Here is a 20,535-nt window from a genome sequence, read left to right as displayed (position 1 = left end):
GAGGAAAGGCTGAGAGAATTGGGTTTGTTCAACCTGGACAAGAGAAGGCTTTGGGGGTGACTTAACTGCAGCCTTCCAGCACTTGAAGCAAGCCTGTAAGAATGACAGAGAAAGACTTTTTGCAAGAGCGGGTAGTGACAGGATGAGAAGGAATGGCTTCAAACTCAAAGACAGAAGGTTTAGATTAGATATTAGGAAGTAATCTTTTCTGGGAGAGTGGTGAGGCTCTGGAACAGGTTTCCCAGAGAAGCTGTGGACTCCCCAGCCCTGGATGTGCTCAAGACCAGTCTGGATGGGGCGACCCGGTCTAGTGAAAAGTGTTCCTGCCCACAGCAGTAGGGTTGGAACTACATGATCTTTAAGGTCCTTTCTGACACAAGCCATTCTATGATTCTATGAACATTGCACATCCTAGATGATATTAAAAAGGTAGATTTGGTTTGCATAAGTGGAGCAGAGTTTATGGAATTCAAATATTTATTGAAAAGAGAGAATCTGTGTTTTACACAAATACATAGATGTAAACTTCTTCCAAACTAATAGGTCTGGACATCTTTCAGAGACATGTTCAGTCTTTGATAAAATTACTCTTAAGAAACATGGGAACTTTTCAATAGTTTGAATTGGAGATAGTACTGATTGTTAAGGGCAAACAAAATAAAAGAAAAAATGTAAGTTGTTCTCAGGAAAGGAAGTTGCTGGCTCTACTCAGAATCTAAAATTAAATTTTGCTGCAGCACATAATCTTATTTTAGCTTCATAGGAAGCTGCGTTCATATTCTTTGGCCAAAATTTAACTCATATACATTTTTCTTACTGAAGTGATTTGTAATCCATCTATAAAAGAGAATATTGTCTAAATGTGGCATTTCTGTTTTGTAACTGATTGGAGAAAGCAGAAATTACAATCTTTATTGTATATTTTTCTGCAATAGACCTAAAATGCAAACTGTTCTGTGAGCCTATTCATGAGGCATGAAGTTACTTTTGTTTTGCTTAACCAAGTGGCTGAAATGTTGCCACCAGTATGCCTGGAATGTTATTTAGTTGGTCTATTTCTGCAGTTTTTCTTTGTACCACTGTACACATGCCACAACTAGGGGTCATTTACTTAAAACTGACCAAAGTAATACCCTCAAAATTATCGTTATTATTTTCATCGGGGGCTTTATAATAAAAGATTTATCATGTTCTGCACCTTCTGTGCTCACATTTTCCCCCCATCTCTCTCTCCCTTCATTCACTTAATCAGAATTGCTTTTGGCAGATTTGGAGAGCTGCTGTTTTTACTTGCATTTTTTGTGTTACTTGATTCCTTGATTTAGTACTTTAACTTCTTACATTGTGTCTTACAGTGCTGTCTGATTAAAATGTATTAACTTTCTTGGCTGGGTAACTACTTTTTTTTATAAGGAGATAGTTGTTGAATATGTTTTTCTATCTCCATGTGTATCATATTTTATGGTCCCAGTGCTAGACATCCAACTGGTTGCAAGAAAACTGTGGGTGTTTTAACATTTCCAGCGGAAGGGTAGGATGGGTGGGGAAGCTTTTTGGAATGCTGACAAATAATACCTGACTCTTGGAAATGTCAGATGTCTAAATGTCTAAGGCCATAGACTCCCCTCCCATGCTTGGAAGGCTAGACTTAAAGACCAGGTATGCTTGTGTTTTATTTCCTTTGTAACTGAGAGAAAAGTGAGAGAAGAGTTGAAATACAGATCATGGATACCATAGGTTAATGTAGGAACATTCTGTAGATGGTGGTCTTGGTTTGTGTCCTTGCTACTCCCATCTGTGACATGGTGCCCCATTAACCCCTTGGATATTAGTCAGAGGGCTTAATTCTGCTACTTTTATTTCCTAGATGTACTTAGTTTCAGAAGTTGTCTCAATTTTGAGATGTTCTGTAATGTCTGTTAGCATAGCAAAAATTGCCTTACAGTACCATATGAGTTGGGAACTGCAGTAACTTGCAGTTCAGGGTATTTTCAATAGCAGAGTAACAATTCATAACAGTTTTCCCCTGCAATTTCTTCTTCTTGTTTAAGTACAAAGCAGAGTAGATACAGACTGGGTTGTTCCTCTGCTGTTGTGAAAAGCAGATATCTAGTGCTTCTTACCTCTGTGGTTGTAGTAAAATATGTTCTCCTATCTCTGCATTTGCAAAAATTATCAACTCTTATCACAAGATGGTATCTTCTTAACTCGTTTGATGTTTTGACAAACACATGTGCTTTACCATGTATGACACGTTTGGATACTGATTTGTTTTCTTTATTAAATGTTTCTCCTTTATTTATTTCCATCTTTGATCATTTAACTGACAAATACTTGTTTTCAATATTAACACTGGTCATATTATCCTGGCTTATATATAAATGTTTCTATGAAATAAATCAGTCTTGTAACATGAAAAATATTAAACTTTGGCTGAAGTTACTTCTTACAATTAATAGCTGTTTGATGGTCAAATACCTTACAGCTGGAATTTTAGTTTGATTTTCTGCCAACCATAAACCAAAAACCAACAATAAAGTACGACTTAATTCCTACAAATTCCTGAGATATAAACTATTAGTCATGGCATAGCATGCATACACTAATAAGAAGCTAAAAGGCTAATAAAGCCAACCTGAAAGAAAGACGGAGAGAGACTATTTACAGAGCATGTAGTGACAGGACAAGGTGGAATGGCTTCAAACTGAAAGAGAGTAGGTTTAGGTTAGATATTAGGAGAAAGTTCCTCCTTCTGAGGATGGTGAGGCACTGGCATAGGTTTCCCAGGGAAGCCATGGATGCCCCATCCCTGGCAGTGTTCAAGGCCAGTTTGGATGTGTCTCTGAGCAACTGAAACCAATGAAAGGTGTCCCTGTCCACAGCAGGAAAGTTGAAACCAGGGGATCTTCAAGGTCCCATCCAACTCAGGCCATTCTTCAGTTCTGTTATTATTATGTCCATGCAATACACGTTGTAACAGGTCAGTAACAGATTCTGTCACTCATTTCTCTTGTGCAGCCCACACATCATCTTTCTGTCACAAAGTGTACTGCCAGGAGGAAGCCATCTCTGTGGAACTCGTCTGTGCCACGAAATTGCTCATGCTTGGTTTGGACTAGCCATTGGTGCTCGTGATTGGACAGAAGAATGGATAAGTGAAGGGTTTGCCACTTTTTTAGAAGATATATTTTGGGCTAGAGCACAACAGGTAAGGTGATGACACATTGCTTCAAAGTTAATGTGGAAATCAAAATTATATGTGAATTAGATGTAAATTAAACCTCAAAACACAAACTGTGCTATGGAGTAACATATTTTAAAATGGTATTGGAATTCACATGCTTACTTGATTTAAAAAAAAAAAGTGATCCACAATGAATGCAAAACTTTACAGAGGTAGGGCTCAGTACAAATGAGAATACAAACATCTGTTTGTCAATGATTACCTTCCCAAAAATTTTATACTCAGTCATTAAAATTCAATTATCAAACAATTGCTGTGAATTCTTTCCACTTCTGTTGTATACCTGAAACTGGAAGAATCAACAGTCTTACTGCATATTGTAATATTCCAGGTATCTAATTAAAATTGTTTGGTTTCGTCCAATAGATGACCAAGAAGTGTAACTCAAAGCAAAATAGAAGATGATTTTAAATGGGGCACACTGGCACTTACACTTTTTTTTCCTTTTCTACTGCCCAACAAGTTACTGTCCTGTCAGAGACTTAGAAATCACTGCCTCCCTTAAGGTGAAAATTTCATAAGTTGCATGTCAGCTAGTAAAGTGCTTTTCTGATGCAACCCTTACTTTTGTAGTACCTCTGCTGCTACTTCAAGCATTTAATGTGTCAGTCCTTTCTACCTGTACCTTCATCAGGTTCTACCCCTTTAGTCTGCAGATTTCCACCTGAGCAAAAGCATGGTAGAACTGGGAACTGACAAAATACAGTCCTCTGAACCTCCATTTTATCAAGTATCTGGCATATTTATAGCACCAAACTAAACAGAGTACCTTGTTACGTACCATATTTCTGGGGAAAAAAAAGAGAGAAAGGGTGTCTAAACACTTGGGTTTTCCCTTTTGGTTCTAACACTAATTTGTGCCCTCACATTGAGAATAACTACACTGCTGTGAGCTGTTCACATTAATTCTTTGCTTTTCTTAGTCATTTGAAAGCATTTTGATTGTAGTAGACATCTTCCTTGGAGCTGAGTGTAAAGGAGAAAACAAAATAGTGTGATTAGCTCCCTTGTTATCATGTAAGGCATACCTTTTGAACATTATTGGGTAGTTTTGATGCAATGCAATCATAGAATTTAAGGATTGTGAGTGTATTCCATAGTGCCTGAGAATAATTTCAGTTGTGATTGAATGTAATGCAGGCTAGTATTAGCTGCTTTTGCTTTCCCCAATTTCCCCTCTATTCTTATAATAGAGAAACATAAATTATAATTATGTTCAAAACAATTATTTGTCAGCTGGCAACCTGGCATTTATTTCATAAGTAGGAATCTCTGTTAATATTATGTAAATGGGGAGAAACACAACAGGGAGCTTTCAGGAGTATGGCAGAAGTAATAGGAAAGAGGAGTGAAGCTAGGACACAATGTAGCTCTTTGCTCTCAATTTGGGAAGGGTAAGGATGCAACCAAAAGCTCTATGCCAGGTATCTCTACTGTAAATTCAGTTTGTTTCTTGCCATTTACTAAATGGAAAAAAGCATGCCCATCTCTCTCCTCAGTCAGAACTATTTAACTGACTATTGATTTGATATGCACAGTGAGGCTTTTGTTTTTCTTAGTGCTGCCATTATCTCTCATAGCAGCAACTGTTATTTTTTTATCATGGATATTGATACCCTTTCCTGCCTCTTCTGCACATTAAAGGGAAACAAACCAAGTTTCTTGTTCTGCAAATTAGTATTGTCTGTTGGGAAACAGCAATCAGTGATCTGTGTTTTTTGTTTACTAAGCAGCTGTCACATGATGAAATAAAAGAGCAACAGGAATTGAAAGCTTTACTTCGCTGGCGCAGACTCAGAGATGAGGTGCAAAACTCTGAAGAAGAACTGCAAGTTTTAAGGTAACAATATGATAACACCATCATTGCTGTTGTATTTTCACTCTCTCCTGTTTTCCACATTTTCTCCCTTCAAAAGATACACATCCAAATCATCTGATTATATCCACTGCATTTCCTTATTTCCTTCTAATAAAAAAAGAAAATGCAAATTAAACTGACTGGGTTATACATCTTGACTATAATACAATTGCTTTTCCCTTTGTTATAGAAAGCTTTTAGAAAACCATGGGATTATCTTGATATGAAATGTCTCTGAACAGTTTACAAGAGCTTCTATTCAGGGAAAAAAGAAAAGACCATTTCCTGAGAAGTTCACTGTTGGAAGTCATAACAGAGTTATTTTCTGTAGCTGAAGACAAGTACATACATTAGTATGGTATTTAACTGCCAAGCTGAATGAAGCTTTAAAAAACAAGGAAAAAGTATAACATATAAACTTTATAAACTTTAGGAATTTCTAATTAGAAATTTCTAATAGTTATATTTAAAATAGATTTTTAGTCTTTAGGTATCAGATGCTAAACTCAAGGCTCCTTTATAGATAGCTAAAGACAGTCTTCCTTTGCCAGTGATTAATATTCTGTTCTGATTGGTGTGTTAGGAATTTTCAAACAGTCTTTGATCTTGAGTGTCTGTCTAATTCAGGATCCACGGAGCTTCTACAGTTTGTCTCCTCACCATCTTCAACCAAGAATAATGAGTTTACTAATCCTAGTTCAAATTAGCCATGATTTCTGACCAAATCATGGAAGTGCAGGGACAGGTTTCAAACAATTATGTAGTCTATTCTCCTGCTTTGAAATAAAGGCAGTATACACAGACCATCCTAAGTGGTGTCTTACTAACATGTTCTTAGAAGGCTCCTATAAAAAAGTTTTCATAAGAGAGACAAGCTGTCTCAATCAATAGTGTTAAGAGTTAAAAATTGCTTCCTAATGCACAACTGAAATCCTGTTTATTTCAGACAATGTACATTTCATTTCCTGTTTATTTCAGAATGTACATTTCATTTCTTTCTTTCACCAAGTGGAAGCGAAGAATAAATTGAATATTATTAAATATTTTTGGAAGACTGTTGCCATTTCATTTGTTTAAGGTCTTCCCTTCTTGTGCTTGTCCAGTAGAACCTAAAAGGCTCTATTATATTTGGACGCTCTAGAGAGTGCTCACCAACATAGAAGTTCCTCTCCAAGGCCTCATGTAATCCAAAAGCATATCACCATCTGTGTAACTGTAGTCTTCCACTGATCTGTTTTACTTTATGTTTACTGATGAATTGTGTAAGCAAAGTCAATGAAGTTAGACAATTTTGTAAATATTCAGGTGCATAATTTGACCATAGTTGTAAATGCAAAAGCAAGCTTAATCACTAGTTGTTATACAGCTGCTGCCAACACAGCTACCAATTTACATGCTGAGGTTTTTGTTTGCTTTAAATATTTAATACTAAAAAAAATTATTAGTATATAGTATTTAAATATTAAATATTTAAATATTTAATACAAAATATATTTTTTAAATATTGGTTCTTGGGATATGATGCTTATCTAGATAACTGTTTTCCATTTTCAAAATCACATTTGTTGTCTTTTGTATTTATATAGCTGTTACTTTTAATCAAATGTTATGTGGTGTAAACTTTCAAAGTAATTTTTCTAAGGGCCATAATCCTTTGTAGTTTGAAACTCAAGAAGGATTGATTTCTTTTGAAAATGAAACTTACCCTTTCTATTGACTTGCACATTCATTCAACATAATAATAAGCATTTTTCTTACCTTTTGGATAGTATTATTCCTAATGTTAATACAAAAGAGTGAAAAGTTAATCTCTCATTTGAAAAATGTGTCTCCAATAAACACTTCAGGCCAGGCACATGATACCACTTCGTGATTCTGGCCATTTCTTCTTCTCTGATATCTCTAGCTCCTTGTGATTGAATTTAAGGACTTCTTACTGATTTCAGTCAGATATAAATATTTTCTACTATTTTTGTGGCATGGACGTGAATAAATTATCTTTTTGCATATTTACTGGGTTTTTTTTTCTTCATCCTTCTGAAAATATGTTCTCATGCTTTCCAAAACTGGCGTGTAAGAGAGAAAATCTCAGTCCCGGCTCTTGGTCTGGATTGTGAGTCTGTACTGAGGCTTGGGCTGGTTCTAACTTGTGTTTTTATACAGAATATTAAACATAAATTATAGCTATTTGTTTCTTCTTGCCAATCATTTCAGGAAGGAAAAAATCAACCAACTTCACTCTTCCCAAGCATAAGCTCATTCTTCCATTACTTTTTTTGTTCCCTGATAATCATATGATCATTTGTGCTTTCTCCTGACAAGTGGAAAAATCTGCCCCAAACTTACCAGCTGATCCTATCAATTTTTGATCCATCAAATGAATATCTTTTTATACTGGGTGAAAGCCACTCATCAAACTGATGATCAGACTGATGTTTCTTCTTATTATGGGTACTTGGTAATATGTTATAGTAAGTAGCCTGTCATAAGCTACCTGTAAAAAAAGAGGTCAGGTAAGAAAAAAATTGTATAAGTGTCATTTCAATAGGCAGCAACTCTGAAAGGCAGCATGAGCAAATCTTAACATTGAAGAGGGAATTTGTGGCACAGCCATGCTTATACAGGTTGAGACAGACCTGTGCCTGTTTTCTCACAGAATTTGAAAGAAACCTGCAGGGATAAAAGCACCTATGAAAAAGATCTTGGCACATGTTTTGCTGGTGATCATGAACACCAGCACTCTCATCCAGCACTCTGATCTCTTCTATTAGGAAAGCAAAGAGCATTCTGTTCTGCAGAATAAAGCTGGTGTTGACATTTGTTTCATCTCCTGGGCCTTATGGCTGAACTGCATCTTGTGTTTATTCATTAAGTCAAGCCATTGTTGATATCTAGCTCTAAATTAGTCTCTGAGTTCTCTCCACTTGTGTCAGATCCATTCTGTCCTGAAGCAATGCCTCTGACTGCTCTGTAGGTGTTTGAAGAGTTTTATTCTATCTGATAGGAAATGTGCTATCAGATGGTGTCTCACAGTCTCTGTGTAAGTTTTCATGACCACCTGGCACATCAGAGCATTTAATTACCAAGGGCATCCCAGTGCATTGTACTTTTACTCAGGCAACGTACTCATCTGCCCAGCAAACAGAAAGCAGCGTCTTCTACCTCCTTCAGAAATTTTCCAGTATCTAAAATGTGCTAGATAGCATCTTGAATATTTTGAGACAGCTTGTCTTTAGCATTATGGTAGACTTTAGCTACCAGGTTAGATGCAGCTTTTGTAGGTCACTGTAACAAATTTTCAATCTTTGTACTGTCAATGTCTGGTAAATACAATAAGCATTGCTTTAAAATATTGCTCTGAATTCCTGATAGCAGAGAACAGGGTTACATTCTAAATAGTTACACTCCTTTACAGACATTTTCAAGAATATATATACAGCCTTTGCAGAGGAATGTATATATGTTTTCTGTATGGAATTCTTCACTACCATCATCCAGATGCAATACTTCTTTCTGGTCAGTCCTAGGATTTACACAGGCACAAAGTCAGAGGAGGAAGGAAGTATGGTTGCCTAATTTAGAATAACTGTAGTTATGAGAAAGATTTCAATTTAGTATGGATTCTGTAGCCTGTGCTCCAACTCCATTTTTCAAAGTCAACAGACAGGGCTATTTATAAAGAGAAATGAAGCAGTTTTATGTTTTATGTATGCAGAGAATGATGAAAAGTCATGTATGGAATGTCAGCAGGTATTCCTTCCAGGAGACTGATCCAGAAGAGAAATAGCTGGATTTCTGCTTTCCTACAATGGGTCTGCAACGTTTACACAGCCTAAAAGAACTGGAGTTGCCATAGAATAAGAAAACAATTACTGGTACTGTTCTTTCAATGTTGAGGGAAGATCTTACTGGAAAGATATTTATGAATGATAACATGGAAAAGGACTGTGTCAGAAACACAATGTGAAATTCAATTTGTTTTTTTTCTCTCTTTTATCTCAAACAGTTACATTTTATGAAAATTTTGTGTATAGTGGATTTCATGTGCCCAGGCATGAAATAATGTCTGTCATAATAATGTCTAAAAAATACCCTGATTTAGCACTCTGGACAAAACTTTAATAAGAAACTCTGACACAGATATAAAAAAGGAAGAACCCCTCCCTCAAATGAGACACAGATATGGAAAAAAATTTGATCACCAAGTTCTTGAAATCATCCTGCATGAGTGGTGTGGTTTGAAGGATCTTGCCTCGCTGTGGCCCACATTTCCCCTATTCTGCAGAAATGAAAGGAAAGACATTTGGTTTTGAAGACTGGCCATTTCAAAATCTACATTTAGAATTGGAGAGGTTGTTTTAGTCACAGGGTTAGGCTCCTAAGACAGGCAACTGTTCTGACAGACTACTGTTAGTTGGGATATTTTCTGAATGGAAGAAAAACATCTAGATGTTCTTCAGTACTATGCCTGTGAAGGCACTTCTTACAAATTAAGAAAAAATGCTTGTAAGTTCCTCTTTAGTTTCAGTCTGTGCTCTTTAGAGCCTAAAAATCCTTCACACTTAACTGTTGTAGATTTGTGGCATACCAGATACTGTATTGCATTTTAAATCAGGCAGTAAGTACTATTTTTTTTCTAGACATTATTGTCTGTAAACCTCAAACCTGGGTGCAAAATACCTCCTCTTTTAATATTTGAACTACATTTCTTCCAACCCAAATGGAAAAACGAAAATCAGAACACTTTCTGCAGCAGTCTATTGCTTGCAAATGAAAAAGGTTATTCTTGCAAGGATAGTCATGTAAGCTGTTAATCCAAAGTTCAGGTAAAAAAAAAGAGAAAGCTCTAGTTGAATGTAGTGACTTCACTGTCTTCCCCTGCACTTCCCCTTCCCTTAAAATGTTGGTTTTGTTTATTTTTTTTCTCTTTGTTCATAAGGTGTCTGCACTGGAAAATGATCATGCAACCTGGTGTTATGCTGGCTGTGAAAGGACTACACCAACCTACTGATGAATTTTATTTAGAAGAAAATTGACTTGTTAGACTGTCTAAGTCAATTTATATACTTATGGTGAAGAAAAAGACTAAACTAGTCACGGGTGTTTAAAGTTACTATGCCACACAATGCTTTCAACTATCAGAACCTGTAATGTTACTTACTTATCCAAAACTTAAATAGTATGTTTCCATTTTAGGCCCAAAAAGGAGAGCACAGGAGAAGTGAGTGAGTCTGGAGCCTCTGTTGTCAAATACGGTCTTAAAGCAGAAAAAATCTTCATGCAGGTTCACTATTTGAAGGTGAGTGTTGTCAGCTGATTTTTACTGAGATTGCTTTATGAATATCATAAAGACTTCAGTCTTCTAGATATCAGAAAATTCATAGCTTCTGCCTTAATTTTTTGCAGGGTTATTTTCTTTTACGATCTCTGGCAAGGAAAATAGGAGAGGTCTCATACCTTGCATCTTTACGGAAATTTGTCGTTAAGTTCCATGGGCAGCTTGTCCTTTCTCAGGTATTGTGCTTCTTCCTCACCTTTGAGAAAAACAAACAACCCAAATGTTTGGATTGGCTGCCTAAATCTGGTTGTGATGTAAGGCAAGAGGCAATTGTAATTGGCAATATAGGTAAAATTCCCACCTGGTAGAAGGCAGAACTTTTTTTTAACAGTGACACTTGAATCACACCCTGCTAGTATCCAATAATATAAACAATGAGGGATATTTTTTTAACATTATACTTCAAAAGGCTAATGTTAATAGGTACTGATGTTCTCAAAGAAAGGGTCATTTACCATACTGGAATTATTGCCTGTGATCTTTTAGCTTGTGGTTTTTGGCTGTGATCAGTCAAGTCTTTTCCCTGATTCCTCTCTGTTTCTGAAAGAGAAGAAATTATACTTCTGAATATATTTATTTTATTTATTTTCTTTCTCTGTGCATGCTGTTTCATTCAATGCTTCTAATTTCACCATATTTCTTATAAGGACAAAGCCAAGTAGGGTTATAAGTAGAAATTTACCTCCTGCTAGATCTTTCTGTAAAAGTCATGTAACTACGGGCTCTAGTTTTGTTTTGATTTAGAAAATTACGTAGCTCTCTGAGCCCAGAGTTCTCAGAATCCTGTCACTAGTGATGAATCCAGCTCACACAAATAGCAGTGCAGCTTCAGTAATGCTGTGAAAACAACCATTCATGGGGGTGTCTGTGAACCAGGTCACTGAACTCATTATGGTAAAAAACACGCCTGGAAGAAAACCCACAACACAACAAATATTTAGCATTGCTAGAAGAGCAGTGTGATAACAGTGAGAGGCAAGGGAAGAGGAGAGAGAAGGGCTATGAGTGACTTTCTGAAACCACCTTCTTTGCTGAAGGTTGAAAGGTCTTATGCTTGAAATTTTTGAGGATATTCAGGACAGTGATAAATGTTTCCTTGAAACACTGAGTAAGGCCTCTGATTTTGTGTAAATGAAGTCTAACACTTGCTGTTTCTTCCAGGCACAGTGTTTTTGCTTGCATGCATTCTGTTTTGAATCTTACTCTTATGGGGTGAGATGTATGTCCAGGTACCTTACAAATAGCTTACAGACTTGTGATTTCTTTTGTATGCCAAGTCACCCAGAAATTAGGAGCAGTAGCTCTTAACTCAGCATTTCTGCCCTGTGGAGGAATGTTTGGGGTTTTAAGCGAGTTAACACTGCTGCAGCTATTTCCTGTGCCATGTTATTTAGACTGTAAGCAGCTACATTTGGCATAGTGTGGAAAATGCCAATGACTATATTAGGGCCTTGTCTATATATTAGGGTATCTAAAATCATAAAAATTATCCCTCACTATTACACAGCTGGAAGAATTTTGAAAATTACAGAAGTCATAAGACTGCTAACAAGAAGAAGCCCAGTGTTTTAAGCTGTTGGTAAAAAAGGTGCTCAGATTTTGGTAAGAAAATTTTAGCTTGTTGCTCCTGGTTGATGTGGGGTGAATTGTGTAAGTAGACTGTTTGAATGCTGCAAAATGTTCAGCAGACTGTACTACTAGCCATGGTAGCTAGCTAGCAGATATACAAGAGACTTCTCCCTTTGTCTAGCTATGACATGTCAATTCATAGCTTACCTACTCTGGTCTCCTAAGATTAAATACTACACCCAGAAACATCCATTTTGGTTATTGGATAAAAGAACTGCTCAGTGTTTTGTAATTGAATTATTGGAGCAAAAGTTAAACTTTTGTTTCTTCAGCTACTTTTTATTTGGATACGTGCAATATGTCCATAACTATGTGCTCAATATGTAAAGAAAAAGAAGGGTACTTTTCTTCATTTAGAAATACAATATGGTGGAGAAAGAGTGTGGTACATTAAAACTTCTATTGTTTGCTTTTGTGCTTTTTCCTTGTCTATCAGCCTAAATCCAGCTCCTAGTGAAATTATTGGGAAAAGAGCCTTAATGTAATACTGGTTTTTGGTCACTGAAAAATGCAAATGTGATAGGCCTATATCCAATTAAAATGCATTTTCTGTCTTTGCAAGAAATCTTTAGCATTGTGGTTTTTGTTGGGGTCTGGTATAGGTAGATAAGGAATCACAGCAGGAGTTGTAAATGCAGAAGCAATGAAGTCAAGTTAGTACAAAGTTTGTTATTCAAGATCCTTCTTGAACAAACATGCTGTCAGTGATTAGATGAATAAAAGATTAAAAATAAATAGAGGTGCAGATGGTAAGTTTAAATATTATAGTGCTATACTTTCACCTTGTCCAGAATAACTGTAAAAGTTCCCAGGTTTAGGAATTGTGGGAATGAGGGAAAGTAAAACAGTGAAAAATTGCCCACGTTATGAATACTAGTCTTGTTTTAAGCGGTGTTTGTAGTAATTTTCCCAGATGGGAGCTGCAGGTGCAAGGAAATTACTTCAGATGTTGAACATTAATCAGTTTGCCTTTTTCCTTCATTTTGCTTGCATACTTAGTAGAGTTTTAATAGTAGCTTTATTTTAGTTGAGTTAGCAACAGATGAGTAACGCAAATCTGGAATCTTTGAGAAGGATTAAAAAAAAAATTCCATTTTTATTTTTATGAGAGAATTGACTTACTAATTGCTTTGAGTGAACTTTTAAAATAATGACTGGAGTGTTTTGACTATAAATAAAAAGAAAGAAGTGCAAGTTGCTGGTATGCCTAACAAAGTTAAAGCTGTTGTTCCATTTCATCTTGAAACAAAAACACCTTGGAAACTGAATTGTTTGTGGAGTTTGATTTTCGTGTGGTTCTGTCTGTTATAATGGGCAATAAACTGACTTTTGATTAAAGCTAGACAGAGGTTGCATTACCTGAGGCTTACACTGTTAAGCTGTCTGGCTGATGATTGTGGCCTGATAATAAAACATATAGTGGGGGGAGTCTTGCTTACTCTAGACAGGAAGTTGTCTCTTTGGAGGTGCAGTCTGGGATTGTCAACAAAAACCAGAACAATGTCTAGGGAAGGAATTCCAAATAAACAGGAATCTAGAAGGGTGCTCACTGTTTATTTTTCCCTCCCAGAAGGGACAAATTAAAATTTGTCACTTAGTTATGTCATTTACAAACTGCATATTTTTTAGGAATAGTTTAACTTTGAGTGGATAATTCCTTCAAGGAATTATTCCTTCAAGAATGTACGTCTAGTCGAAGTTTATTTGTTGCCAAGTGAATTTCCATTTGCACTATCACTTTCAGTCATACATCTCCACTGTTTTTATCCACCCCATTTTATCCAGTCAGAGAATTTAAACAAAAGTATCTGTTGGTTGTAGACTACTTGAAATGTCTGGATTTGAGGTTTTAATATGAAGACATAAGTTGTTTTTTAATATTGAGTGTTCTTTTTTTGATATCAATATGTCTAACAGGGAGAGGTACTTGCCTGATGCTCCAAACCAGTTCAAGGGCAGAAACTTGCTGGCCATTGCTCAAGACAAAAGTTGGAGTAGTAATAAAACATCTTTTGGTATGAAACAAAAGGTCTTCTAACACCACATATATCTAGTTAATGCTTTAACTAGTCTTCATTTCCAGTTACTTCTTTCAACCTACTTCTCAGTTTTTGGGCCCTGGCTCTTTCTTTTAACTCAGACACAGTGCATCCATTAACAGAGCAAAGAAAATTTCTCCTTGATGTCAAATTCACGTCTGTACCCAGATTTGATCTGCCCAGCAGAAGCCCTGAGTTAAATTGAGGGGCTAGCAGATCCTCAGTAAATGTGTTGAATTCATTTTTTAAATGGTTTTTTCAGCTTGGCCAAATGTCAATAGAATTCCACAAACTGCAGAATAACAGTTTCTTTATATAGAGAAAAGTTCTTTTCTAGCCTCGGGGTCTCTAGCCAGGTAAGAACAGGAATATATAAGAAAGTGATATTATTTAATCAGTTTGTTAATATTGCAGCACAGTGATAGCATGTAGTTTATAACTCCTACATTCTTTATACCTTCACTGAAATACTTGCAACAAAACCAAAACAAACAAACAAAAAAAACCAAAACAAAAGCAAAAAACCCCCACTATGATTTGCTTTATAGTCTGATCCAGAATTTAGTTAAGATTACCATAGTCATCCACAAGCCTTTCCTTCAAAATGTAAAATAACTAAAGCATGTTAAAGAAGTGGCATCAAATCTTAAAAACCCCCACATTATCCTCTGACTTTTCTCCTGGACGCTTCTGAACCATTTCATTTGTGGAGGAAGAAAAAGTAACCTCAGAGTAAAATTTCACTCCAGATGGTTAAAATGACAAAATTATAAACAGCTGAAAAGTCAGACCTATAATGACATGCGTCATGCAGACTTGTTAATAGGCAATGTTAAAAGCCATGCTAATATGAGGTAAGTGGTAATTTGCTTTCCTACTCTGTTTTGGAGCGTTGAAATTTGAACAGTTAAAATAAGATATGATTGATTAATCCTAATTTTAAGAAGGTCTGTAGAATGCCAGTGCCTTTTTCTTGATGCTTGGAAAACAAAGGAGATACTTAATTTCATAGTATAGTATACAGATTATAAAACTATCTACTGTGTGATTGATGATGAAAAGTTGATGGAATCTAACCAGGGAATCTAGCTGCATTAATGTACCCACAGTGCAAATAGTGTGAAGGATAATCACTTCAGGTTTACTATACACACACTTTTGAAATAGCTCTAACTATGATCTTTCTTATAACATATCCTTTATTTACATGTAAGCTTACTTTGTATCTCCAGCAAAACTTCCACAAGTGGAAGGAGACAGTATTTCTCTGTTTATATACAGACTAATGTAAGGTTTACATACAGCAAAACTACAAGTAGTTGTATGAAATAAAAGGATTTCACAGATCATCAGCATCATGTCTGCCATGTGACTGTGACTGGGACAAAATTACTCCTGTCACAGTTAATGATGGTGTTCTTGCCACAGCAGCACTGAGCCCAGCACTATGTAGTTTACTTTTTGTTATAAGCCAGTTTTGCAGTCACTGCAAAGCAGCCCGAGTCTCACTTATAATCTAAAGAAGGAAGCCTTAACTGTGTTACCAGTAGTTTCAATTTGCAATCAGTCTTTGTTTCCCTAAAAATGCCATACTCAGACAGAGAAACAGTATCACTTGTTGATTGTTTTGGCATGGTCCATAAATAAAAGATTTCTGCCTTTTAGGAAACATTCTTCAAGACCTTAGAGAACAACAATTGGCAGTTGTTGTACAGTACAGTCAGTCTGTACTTGTATACTGAAGTGAGGAACAATATTAGGCTATGAAACTTGTCTCCACAAAGATTAGTATTAATAAAGCAGATGCATTGGTTTTATGAAATAGCATATAAATTAATAATTCATATTAATAAATCCTATTATTATGTGATTGTTCAAAGGAGTGTATTCTGTCAAAGTGATTGTCATTAAAATCAAGTTCTGTAGAACATAGGGTGACAGAGAACCTTTTATGATGTCAGGTGTAACTTTCTTAAGAGAGCTTATCATACTGGTATAAGTGAGGATGATAGTACTGTTCTTCCATTGGCATTGCATTGTCTTTGTAAAACCATGAGAGAAACTCTAGCTACCTTTTATTTGAAGAATTTACTCCTTAGTTAATGTGGTTGTCAGCAATATTGCAAATTTTGTCATGGAATGAGGAGTAGGTGTGGGCTAATCAGGCATGTGCACTAAGGAAGAAAAAGCTTTTTGTAGTTATGTAATTAAAGACAATGTGATAACATAAGCACAGTGAAGAGAGTGTAAATACCCTTAAATTTGGTGTTTCTTAACTTTTGTATGTTAATCTGCAGCCTTTAATATAGTTTGTATGTGTGTAAAACATAGGAACGTGGAATTGTGTTAAAATAGTCAGCAGGCTTTTCAAGCCCATTTTCTTTCAATGTTGACACTCCTTGCTTGAGCGCGTTGGAAAACTGACAATATAGTATATATGGTATAAATAACAATATGCATTATGCTGTCATTATATCACCATGGTGGATATATAAACTTTTTCTTATCATTCTGTTATTTGTGGTCTTAAATCTCTCACTAGCAGTGTAGACACAGGGTTATGGCTTCATAAACATACTAACTGAGCTCCTCTGTTCATTTTCCAGGATTTTCTTAGCATGCTGCTGGAAGACATTCCTAAACAAAAACAGTAAGTAAGAACTGGGCTAGAAAAGCCAAAGAAATATGTAGAAATAAGATTTTAATATGTGCTAGCCAGAAATAGTGGTAGCCTGAAGATTCCCATTACATACATACACAAAAAATTATGAGACTTGTTTATCCTATACCATGCTCTCCCCAGACTTGCATATCAGGTCAGAGGTGATGTCGAGTGTTCACTATGCAATCTGAAGTGCCAGGCATAGCTGCCTGCTCAAACTAACCTGTGATTCTCCTGCCAGCTGTTTTTGGCACATGGTGCCCTAGAGCAAGGATGCCAGAACTTTGCTGAGAGTCTGGGATATCAGAGAAGATGGATTTTTTCACGTAGTCTGGTACCATATCCTCTCAGTCATAGATTGTGCTGCATGAGGAAAGATGGAAAACATGAATGTAAATGGAGCATTAATTGCCTGACATGTCCTTCAAAATACTCCTGTGTGTGACTGTGACTGATAGAAGATGATTGTTGTTAGCAGCACTTTGAGGCTTATATTTTGGGTTGTTCTGTGCTATTCTAGACTGTGCTAGAAATAGAGAGTCTTTTGTAGAGGAGTTTTACATGTTACAGTTTTTAAAAATATTCACTTGAAAAATACAGTGTTAAAGGCCAGGATCGAAAAAGTGTTCATAACTCTGTGTGAGTGCTTTGGAGTGGAAAAAAAAGATGATATTCACAGAGGTCAAATGTATTGAGTTTTTTAGTGAAATACTTCTCTTCCTGATGGTTGAGAAACAGAGAAGCTAGTTACCATTGAGAAAATATGTTTTGTGGCATCTCAGGTTTAGTTTGGGTACTTTTAGATTCTCCAGTGATGTAGTAGATAATACTCTCTCTATATGATTCAATATAGTTTCTAGCCCAAGTATAATGGGGTACATTATATGGAATAGATGTGAAAATGTTTTTTTTGATTGGTATGATTATAAATTGGCATGTTAAAAAAACTTCTGTTTTCCTTCCTTTTATTTTTTACTTGTGTTTCTCTGAACTCTAAACCCAGTGCAAAATGTTGTTGCATAAGCATCCATTTTTCTGCCTAAAAACCATACTCAAACTTTCAATGAGACTAATGCAAAAGAACTGTGGCTCTATTTGTGATGTATCACATTCCAGAATGTATGAAAGAAATTTCAAATATATGGTAATTCATTTTACAGTCATGTATATAGCATATCTGAACTATTTGTTGACAAAATTACTTGACAGATATCAGCAGCAATGCAAAGAATCTTGAAGGCTTTTATTTTTATAAAAAGAATCTTGAAGGCTTTTATATACAGAAGGCTTTTATTTCTTATCTGCTGGGAGGATGTTTTTATTTCATTCTTGAATACATTCTGTAGCTAGTACAGAAATACTCACCTAAGGTTAAAAAAAGGGAGGAAAGATAAAAATAAAATATTTTTAGAGACCATCTGCTGATGACTGCTTTTTTGCACAAAGTTTGATGTAGGAATGAAGTGCATTTCAATATTAGAACAAAAATACTGTGTAGCACATAAAACTTCTCAGGCTTGTGCAGTTCTACCAAGTAAAATTTAAACTGTTTAAACTACACTTCAAACTTGACAAATAATAAGCACTCTAATACACTGTAGTTTGTGATGGAGGCTAGTCTTAATCAAAAAAAAAATAGAAGTAAAGAGATATTTGCAGTAGGTAATGAAATCAAATCTTGCCCTCAGCTGTGGCAACAGTTCTATGTAGAACTTGGCTTATGAAAGACTTTTGTAATGAGAACAGGATGAACATTGGCAGAAAACTATCATGAAACAGTGTGGAAATTTTCTGTAGTGATTACACTGTAGTAGTGTAACTTTAGCTTTCTACTATTGGATATAGAGACTCGATCTAAAAGATTCTCACCTCCAAGAACTTAATTCCTTTAGTTTTTATTCAAAGGAGATTTTTTTACTACATTCACAGTGATGAGTAGCTCCAGGATCCAGATGTGACTTTTTATTGATTTTTGCTGCCTTCTGTACTCGGAGGAGGACAGTTCTACGCCTACTTTATAGGGCTACTTCACTTCCTGCTCTGACTCAATTATAATGGCATGTTAGCTGCAGGAATCCATACTGTGAGTCAGGATACTTCTGTTTCTGGACTGCAGCTGAATACTGACATCAGATAAGCTGAGCAGTACCTTCTGATCCTTTATAATTTCTTCACTTGTCTTTAAGACTGATAATTTATCTTAGTGAAGAACTAATGGAAAGAATGACAAACAAATATTGATCATTATCCTTCTCTAAAGGCCATTTACAAAGCCTTTTAAAATACTCCATCCACCACTAGAGTCTCAGGTTATCCCTGCCTTTCTGTGGAAAATCTACAGTCCTTCCTACCAAGAAGTTTTATTTACTTTTTATTTTATGCCACCAAGGCATTTTATTTACTTATATAATTTGAAACTTCACTACATTGAAACAAACCAAACCAAACAAATGAAACACCAAGAAACTCCCTCTTATGTGTCTGTATATCAGAATGCACTAGATTTGATAAAGCTCCAGTGGCTCTATTCTTGCTAAGGCTTGCACCCATAGTCTTTGCTGCAAGTCAATCCTTTCCACATCTGCCCAACATGTGAGCTGTGCAAAGAATCAGTGTTTACCCTTGTAACTGAGGGTTTCACCAGTCTTAGATAAATCAGAGTTGCTGCTTATGCAGCTACTTTATGACTGCAAAATATTTTTGAGCAGATCAGTTCTGATCATAGGGGTTTTCTGCTGGTATTTTTTATTTCATTTCATTCAATAAAGCAAGCAAATCTACTAATAAGCTATGGTTTTAATAACACATGATAGACAAAGGAAGGCTTGTGTTATAGCTCTGGTATTTGCACTATTAATTACCCGGGTTTACTAACCACATTGCTTGGATGTCTTCACAAATAATCAATTAAGTACTAAAATAGTGCTGCAATTTCAAATTACTCAGCTATATAGGTGTATCCCTTTATTTCACATTTGCTTTCTTTGATTCACATGTACATTGTTGTGAATGTGGTGATTTTGAATGAGACAAATGGCTCATAGGCACCTAAGTACTGAAGCAAATAATTGTGAAAAATTATTCCCAGTGGTTTTGATTCCTCTTTTTTTTTTTTTTCTTCTTTAATAAGTCAAAATATATATACTGGATACAATCCAAAGAAAAGTTATCTGTAGGAAGGTATGTCTAGTTGACAGAATCCCTAATTACCGTGTTTGGATTTGCTCTAATAATGCCTCCATATTTAGCTGGAATTGCTCACCTTGAAAATTACTGACTTGTATAAATGTATGATGAAGCAAATATACTTGTTTGCATATTTTCAGTTGGATATGGTAGACATTTATATCTTCCTTTACCTAAAAAAGAAGTTGCACACTTTGAGGTTTTTTCTCCTTGATTTAGACATTAAGTGGGTTTATGTTAAAATTTGTAGAGTACCTTAGAGCCTTGTGCAGTGAAAACTTAATGTATAGCCATCTTTTATAATGTTAATTTTCAAATTGTCATTAATGTCAGTATTTTACAGAGTTTCTTTTAAAATGTTGAATCTGAACTGTATGTGTGATGTTAGGAGATCATTCCTGGGCTGATTTGGCTTATCATCTAAACAAAAAGACAATGGATGAGATAATGGATGTAACCATGTTCTCATTTTACAGTAAGGAACTCTTGTACAAAGCAATTGAAGAAACTTGGTCTTGTAAGAGTTAGTGCTCATCAACTCCACACAGATCCCACTGTCCAATACCTTATCCAAAAGGC

The 20,535-nt window shown here is 35.7% G+C and overlaps 1 protein-coding gene across 3 annotated transcripts in view; it reads left to right on the top strand.

Annotated features, from left to right (window-relative positions):
• AOPEP (aminopeptidase O (putative)) overlaps nt 1-20,535 on the top strand; it is a 177,187-nt gene that overhangs the window by 56,786 nt on the left and 99,866 nt on the right. For 2 of the 3 annotated variants that reach the window (XM_066569633.1, XM_066569632.1), the window contains 5 exons: nt 3,019-3,208; nt 4,978-5,084; nt 10,299-10,401; nt 10,509-10,616; nt 16,715-16,758. In XM_066569633.1, the coding sequence (XP_066425730.1) occupies nt 3,019-3,208; nt 4,978-5,084; nt 10,299-10,401; nt 10,509-10,616; nt 16,715-16,758 (552 nt within the window). Of the gene's footprint in view, nt 1-3,018; nt 3,209-4,974; nt 5,085-10,298; nt 10,402-10,508; nt 10,617-16,714; nt 16,759-20,535 lie in introns of all 3 variants that reach the window. The other variant, XM_066569631.1, reaches the window with a different exon arrangement.

Source organism: Molothrus aeneus, chromosome Z (assembly GCF_037042795.1).
Source record: "Molothrus aeneus isolate 106 chromosome Z, BPBGC_Maene_1.0, whole genome shotgun sequence".
In the NCBI taxonomy this organism is placed as follows: Eukaryota; Metazoa; Chordata; class Aves; order Passeriformes; family Icteridae; genus Molothrus; species Molothrus aeneus.
Note: the sequence above shows the minus strand (reverse complement) of the source record. Positions and strands in the feature narration are given on the sequence as shown.